Source organism: Solanum pennellii, chromosome 11, assembly GCF_001406875.1.
Source record: "Solanum pennellii chromosome 11, SPENNV200".
Classification (NCBI taxonomy): Eukaryota; Viridiplantae; Streptophyta; class Magnoliopsida; order Solanales; family Solanaceae; genus Solanum; species Solanum pennellii.
Window position 1 is genome coordinate 56997307 of NC_028647.1, and position 7864 is coordinate 57005170.

At 27.6% G+C, this 7864-nt stretch overlaps 1 protein-coding gene across 1 annotated transcript in view; it reads right to left on the bottom strand.

Moving 5' to 3' along the window:
- Nucleotides 1-4498, bottom strand: part of LOC107003350 — an 11777-nt gene extending 7279 nt beyond the window's left edge. Inside the window, exons 1-2 of the mRNA XM_015201669.2 lie at nucleotides 3906-4498; nucleotides 3710-3830 (exon numbers count right to left, since the gene is read on the bottom strand). Coding sequence (XP_015057155.1) covers nucleotides 3710-3830; nucleotides 3906-4232 — 448 coding nt within the window. The 5' untranslated portion in view covers nucleotides 4233-4498. The remainder of the gene's footprint in view (nucleotides 1-3709; nucleotides 3831-3905) is intronic.
- Between the last annotated feature and the right edge of the window lie 3366 nt (nucleotides 4499-7864).

Here is a 7864-nt window from a genome sequence, read left to right on the forward strand (position 1 = left end):
GGGAGCCGTGGATAGGAGTAGTGTAAAAAATAATTTTTTTAATAGTTACAATATTTTCTTCAAATTTTTTTTGTAGGGGGTAGCCGGGGAGGGGTGGGGGGTGCATAAAAAATAAAAATTTTCAAATTAAAAGAAAAGAAATTGAGGGGAGGGGGTCAAGGTATAAGGGTGAGGTTAAAAATGGAATTTTAAAAATTTCAAATACTTTCCGAAATAATTTTTCGTGGGGGTAGGGGTGATAAGAGTTGTGTGAGGTAAAAAAAGTTTTTAAATTTGAAATATTTTTCAAAAGTAATTTTAAAATTTTTATTTTTTTGTTTGGAGGGGGGAGGGTTGGGGTTGGTTTGGGTGTACGGGTAAAAAATATTTGAAATTTAAAAACAAAAATTTTTTAAAAAAAAATTATGGATGGGGAGGGATGAGTACGAAGTACAACGGAGGGTCGGGTGCGGAGTACTGGGTAGGGTAAGAAAAAAATATTGAAGGATGAAGTAGACTTTTGGAAAATGTTTTTTTTTTAATCTTTAAAGGGAAAACATTTTCTTTAAGTTTGAGGAAAATAAGTTCATTTGAAAAACATGTAAGAAAACCATCAAAAAATTTTCATACCGAACGTACCCTAGGTGTTAAAATCTTAATAAAAATACAACGTCTGAACCATTCAGATTCAACCCTTTATTAAATGCAAACAAATGAGGTCATTTGAATAGACATGGAACTACCATGGCATCACCATTACCACCACCAGTCCACCACTACCACCATCAGCACTTACACCTCTCTCAATAACTTCTCCTATATATTCCCTTTCTTCTAATTTATGTGACACTTTTTGTTTTTTAAAAGTCAAAAGTTTAAGTTTGATCAGAAATTGACACATTAAATCTTTAATTTTTTTAAAATGAAATTTATATATTTGTAAACTACGTAAAAAGTAATATATAAGCATAATAATTGATAATTCAAAATGTTTAAAAAATCTATTAAAAAAAAACTTACCATCAAAAACATATTTGTATGAATCTGAAAATTCAAAAACTGTCCTATAAAATGGCGAGGGAGTAATACATATTATTAGGGAAAATACCCGTAATAGTCACGAATAATTATTCTCAACTATAACTTTTCCTCCCCTTCTCCCTTTTGATTTATTAGCCCGTAACTCACTGACTTTATAAGCAACCAATTAGTAATTTATATATTTGCTGAAACAGGTTATTTTTATTAATGCTAAGAAAAAACTACAACAATAGTACAACAAAATCCAAATAATTTGTTTTTAATCTACTACTAATGAAACTAGAATATGTTTGTAAATTAGTTTACTAATATTCATTTGCCAAGCATATATTATATATCTATATCTATATCTATATCTATATATATATATATATATAGTGATCCATTGGCACAATTGTACTTCGTTCTCTGGGCAAATCATTTCTCCTCCACTAGGACCACAACTCCCACATCCCAATAACATTAACATTTAAAAAAAATGAATCGGAAAAAAATCAATCAAGCTCGATATTTATACTATTAAAATAAATAAAGGATATGTATTTGCACTTAATTTTTATTTTATTTAACAACAGTTAAATCCTACATTTTCATCTTATTGTATTATTAGATCCTGATAAATTAATATATTTTGATGTATCTTTTCTATATATCTTAAATTTTGTGGTCCTATATTTTCTGTTCTTTAATCTTATTAAGAAGTAATTATTTACCTATCAAAACTAGGTCATTCCAAGTAAACAAATATAGTTTAATGGATCAATCTTTGTCAATGTGACTATGCAAGAACCAAATAAAAATTGAGAAATTAGACAAACACCTAGTCAAAGGGCCTAACAAGCCATAACAAATCTTAAAAATGTTTTTTTCTTAAAACTAATCGTTTAACAACAAAAACAAAAGGCCATGAAAATGATGTCTTTTAAAAATATATTTGAAGTCATTGTGTATTCCAACAAGTTTTCTAGATTTTCAATTTTCAAAATATAACATAAGCACTTCACATATATTCAGCAATCAATTATAGTCACTTTCCGATGTATTTTTTTACAGAAGTACGCCCTCTGCTAAATATAAATATTCATTAATACTTGTCATTATACTAAATCAAATACATAAATGATATGATTTTTCTAATTTTACCCTTTGGATTTAATAATTTTAAAAATATGCATTTGACTAACATTGAAATACTAGGTAATTAATTAATATCATTAGTAAAATTAATTAATCAAAATAAATTAATTCATGTTCATTTACTAAAAATTTGACTTCAAGAGAATACTGAACTGACCGAGACTGGCTCGGGGGCTCTAAAGCAGCTCCAAGTTAATCATTTTAAGTCTGTACTTTGTACGTGTGCTTTCCGTGAGTGTACTATGTAGTACTACAATAATATGGTGGTGTTGAATTTTTGGCTGAATATTTGGCTGAATTTTTTTTTTTGTATATATTACTTCCTAGCTAGTCATATATATATATATATATATATATATATATATATATATATTTTATCATTCCTTCCGTTTCTAGAAAATTAAGATAAAAATATTGTCATTCCTTCCGTTTCAATTTGTTTGACGTGCTTTTTTTAGTCTGTTTGAAAAAGTATGATCCTTTACTTTTTTTCTAGCAATTCTTTAATTCCAATTTTTCAGGTGACATATTTATGATTACATGATTACATAACATTTTGATACATTTGACACATCTTTAATTTTAGACCATTAAGATTTAAAAATCATCTTTTATTTTGTTTAAACTAAGTGTCGAGTCAAAATAAGTCATATTAATTAAAACAGAATAAATATATATAATTGAAATTGATTTTCGACTGCAAAGAGAATGAGAATGGTGACTGAGATGCTAATTTAGATTTATATTTTCCTATAAAAGTACTCTTGGTTTCTATTTATATATTGTCGTTACTAAAAAAATGTTCTTCAATTAATATTGTGATTTCACAAAATTAATTCATAAATGATACTTTTTTCCTATTATATTCTTGAGAATTATTAGTCTTAAAATTATACATTTAACCAACATAGAAAAACTAAATAATTAATTCATATTAATTGGTCAAATAAATTAATCAAAACAAATTAATTTATGTTCATTTATTGAAAATTTAATTTCAAAGAAAACTAAATGATGATATAATACTCTCTCAGTCTCTATTACTTGTCCATTTTTGGATTGACACACCTATTGAATATAATAATTGACATAGTAAATTTATTATTTACCCATATTAATTGATAGAATTTTAAAATCAATTTACTTATTAAAGAGATTCTACGTTTTTCAAAAACATTAACTCATTAAATAAATTAAGAATGTAATCTGTAAAAATATATTATCTTTTTTTGATTTATCAAATATAAAAAATAAAAAAGTCAAAATTGAATAAGTAAAAAAAGACCGAAGAAATAATAAATTTACCTCGTTTCTTAAAAAATTTAAAATAAAAAATGATGACAACTAAATATGAACGAATGGAGTAACATATCAAGAAGAAGAAAAATATGCAAAATGGAAATGTGTGGAAAGAAAACAAGTTGCATATATATATGGGCAAGTGCAAGCAAAACAAAAGAATAGTAGTACCACCACCAACAAAATTAAAAGAATACCTATGTAAGAAAGAGTCAAACAAAAAGAAAAGTCAACATTAATGGAAAATGTGTACCTTGCAATTCCAAACACTCCATTTCCGTCCGATCAACAAAACCAACGGCATAATTTGGATCATCAATAGCTCTAAGCATATAAGTTTTCCTTCCACCAAACTCATTCGGAACGATACATGCCTGTTCAGACATAATATAATATAATCAGCTAAAAATTTATATCTATATTTTTCTCTTTAATAGAACTTTCAATACCTGTAACTCAGTGAATAATTCATCGTCAGATTGAGATCCACGTCTAACACGAACAATAATAGAAGTTTCCTTAGCCTTGAATGAATTATGCATGATCTTTTGTATACCACTTTTGCCATTTTTGAATGGTGATCGAACAATCATGTTACCTATTCGAAGTTCCTCCACGATATCCCCCGTTATCAACATGTTTCCAGTCCATTCATCGCCTTTTGAACTTCCTTTTAAGCATTGAATCGATAACACTAGCAACGATGATGATGACCTTGATGTTGTTGAGTATGAAGAGTTTGTGCTTCCTGATGAGTTTGAACGTTCCATGGGCATTTCTTTAGTTTTTGTCAAAGTGTCAAAAATAGGAATTTTTTTTTTTTTTTGAGGTTTTCTTGGAGAAGTTTAGGGAAGAAAATATATTATAAAGATAAGAGGAAAGATCTAGGAAAATAAGGTGGTTTTTATTTTTTTAATTGAAAAACTTATCACTAAATTCCTTGAAGAAAAAAAGAAAAGGTAGTTGAGGTTGGATTTGGAGAAATTTAGGAACAAGATTTTTGAGGGAGAAAATAGAGAGGGGAATAATAATATCTAGGTGAAGGACTGAAGGGGTCAAATATTTATGGAGGAGTTGGGAAATTAAATTTCATTACGTAAATGCACTTTACTTTCTTGGAAGTCATAAAAGTCTTTTTTTTAGTATGTTTTTATATGTCAAATGATTTGAAGTGACAATTCTTCTTTCCCAATTGTTGGGTATAACTATTAGCTATTTTTACAATTTATTGAATTAATTAATTTGAATTCACATTATACAAAAGTATTTCCTCCGTCCGGTATTATTTTATCATGGTTTCTATTTTTATAGTCAAACTATAAAAATTTTGACTAATATTTAAGATGTATTTTTTCATCATATTAATATGTGATAAATTGCAATTTATATTACTTTTCATATAGTTTTAGAATATCTAAATTTTTTGTTTAAAATATCGAATTAATATGATCTAATTTAAATTTGAAAATTAGTCAAATTGACTTTTGAAAAGCTCAACATGACAAACAATTCCGGACGGAGGGAGTAAATTTTAAAGTATTTTCTTTAAGAAAATTTTTCATTTTTGGATTTTGAACTTAATAGTTCTTACTTTTTTCATTTCAAAATAAGTGAATTATTGAACCTTTTTTTTATAGGAAAAATACATCAAATCCCCCTGAACTTGGCAGCAAAACTCACTTTTGTACTTTAACTATACGGACGTTTAGATATCCCCTTTAACATCTTTGAACTGTATTAAATATAACTCTAATACCACTCTCACCCGCCACATCGTAGCCATGTAAGCACCACCTCACAGCCATGTAAGCACCATGTCATTAATTTTTAACTTTTTTTGCTTATTCACCCTTTTATTTTCTTAAACTCCTACACTAATCAATTAATTAAAAATATATGTAAAATCAAAAGTGTCACATCTTCTTCAACCCCTTCTCTTCTACCCCCTTCCCCCTTTCTTCTTTCTTGAATTTCACCATTTTCAACCTTCACTAGCTTCTTTTTTTTTTTTCTGAATTTTCTTCTTTCAATGGTTATTTTCTTCTTCAACATTCATCAAATACTTACTTTTTCTTCTTCGGACCGTCTCTCTTCCACAAATTTTTTCATTGGAGAATAATATTTTTTTAAAATTATTTTTTTCTTAACAACTTAAATGAAAAATGAAGATTGTGTAAAAAAGTTGAAGACCCACATTTTTTTGCATCACAACTAATAGAATTTTCAAAATGGGTTACTTGAAATTCAAAAAATTTTGCATTCAATAAATATGAATTGGGTGTTGTTTTTGTGATTAATGAAGGACGTGTGAGGTGAATGATGAAGATGAAGGAAAAATTTTAATATGAAAGAAGAAAGGTATAAGGAGTGCTTCAATGGGGAAGTAGACACTTGGGGAAGACAACAAAATAAATAGAGAACAAAATTAAATATTCTTTAAAAAAAATTGAACCCACAAATTCCATTTACTTCTAAAAAAGAAATTCCACATTCTTTTAACTTTAACTTGTAAGAAAATTAAAATATTATTAGTTAGATATTGGATAGTAAAAAAATGCCATGTGTATGACTTTACCTTTCAATTTTTAATTTTTTATTATGTCACGCGCTTTGAGGAGACTACACTCACTTTGCCACGTCAGCTCTTAGGGTGATATTTAATTAGTTCAAAATTGTTAAAGGGGGTATTTAAACGCTCGTAAAGTTAAAGTACTAAAATGAGTTTTGCTGTCAAGTTCAGGGGGTATTTGATGCATTTTCCCTTTTTTTTTATAATTTAAAAAAACTTAGCTGTCCAAAGCTCATGAGAGTTGTTAGAAATTTCTTCCATTCTCGTCCCTCATTGACATTTTCTAAGTGATAATTTCAAGAGAGTTAATTGTTTATATTTATGAATTTACTTTGAATTATTTATATTTTCAAGAATAGTTTGAGAATAACTAAGTATTCAAGAAGTGATCACATGCATCTTGTCAATCTCCTTGGTGATTGAATCATGGTGAAAATCATTTACATATTTCAACTTTACTTTAGAAATCAAACTATCCCCTCAATTTTGAGAAATAGTAACCCCACCTTTTTTCCTAGTTGACTTTCTAAATGTTTATTCTACCCTTACATTATCAACTTGTATATTTTTTATACTTCTTTAAAATTATAGTATTTTTGTTATTTAATTTATATATAAAAACCTATAAAATATAAACTTCGTTCAAAAAAGAAAAATTTAAATATTGATTCAGTATATAAGCTAATGTCATTTTATATCGAAACAAATGAATAAAACATCAAAAAGATATTAATTTTAACGGAATTTATAATATGATAATCTTATGAACTTATTCCAATGCAAGTATACAAAAATAATTAATAACAAGTAAAGATATCTTTCACAATAATTTCTTTAGAACTATCTATTTATATTGTAAATACAATTTACATTAAAATTTAATAGTATCCATGTCCTCAACTAGGTGTGCATAAGTAGACACTTAAATTTGTATAAAGTTGAATAAGTAGATACATGTGTCTTTTATGACAATTCACGTGAGATATACTCGAACTAATCTACTATTTATGCACATCCAAAGTTGAAGGCTATAGATGCGAACTGAGTTTTTCAAAGTATATCAATCTTTTGTTTCCCCTCCCCCAAAATCTTTCTTCATAATTAATAAAGCCCACGAGAAACATGAAGAACTAAGCCACTAATGTCGTGGAGAATATTAAACCTTATAACGTCAATGAAGCAAGGATTGTGTATGTTTTAACTGAGCCAAGTTAAAAGGCACATTAATGTATTTGTAACACCCCAAAGATTTCTAAGGTAAGAACTGAATCATTTTGTAATATACACTCTACTCTTAAAATTTGAATCATTTTTCGTAAATATATGAGATTGAACCGGATGATGTCCTACTTGCTCATGTATTTTAACGTCCTTTACCAAGTGTATAAAGGGTATCAAAAGTGAGCTAAGGTCATAGGAGACATCAAAAACCAAACCAAGTTTAAAATATTCATATCAACTAAGTTCTTGCCTGAGTTCATATAAAGGTCAACTTCAAATAATCTTAACACATAATGAATTAGGAGGCACAACCTATCAAATTAATAATTTGAGTCTTCTATCCAACTCTACCAAATTTTTCTTATTTTGAGTTCGGCGTAAAAAATTATGAATGTTTTACTTAAACATTTTTGGGCTGAGAAATTTGTCGAGGACACTTGCTCATTTGGTGACGTCCCAAATAGGTTGGAAAACAGCCGAATTAGCTCATCAAAATGTCCTAAAAATCCTAAATCTCTATATATTTTGGCAATCTAAAGCCTAATTTGGCGAACCACTGAATGTTTTAGTGACGGGACGTTTAGGTTATCAATTTCCATATATATATATATATATATA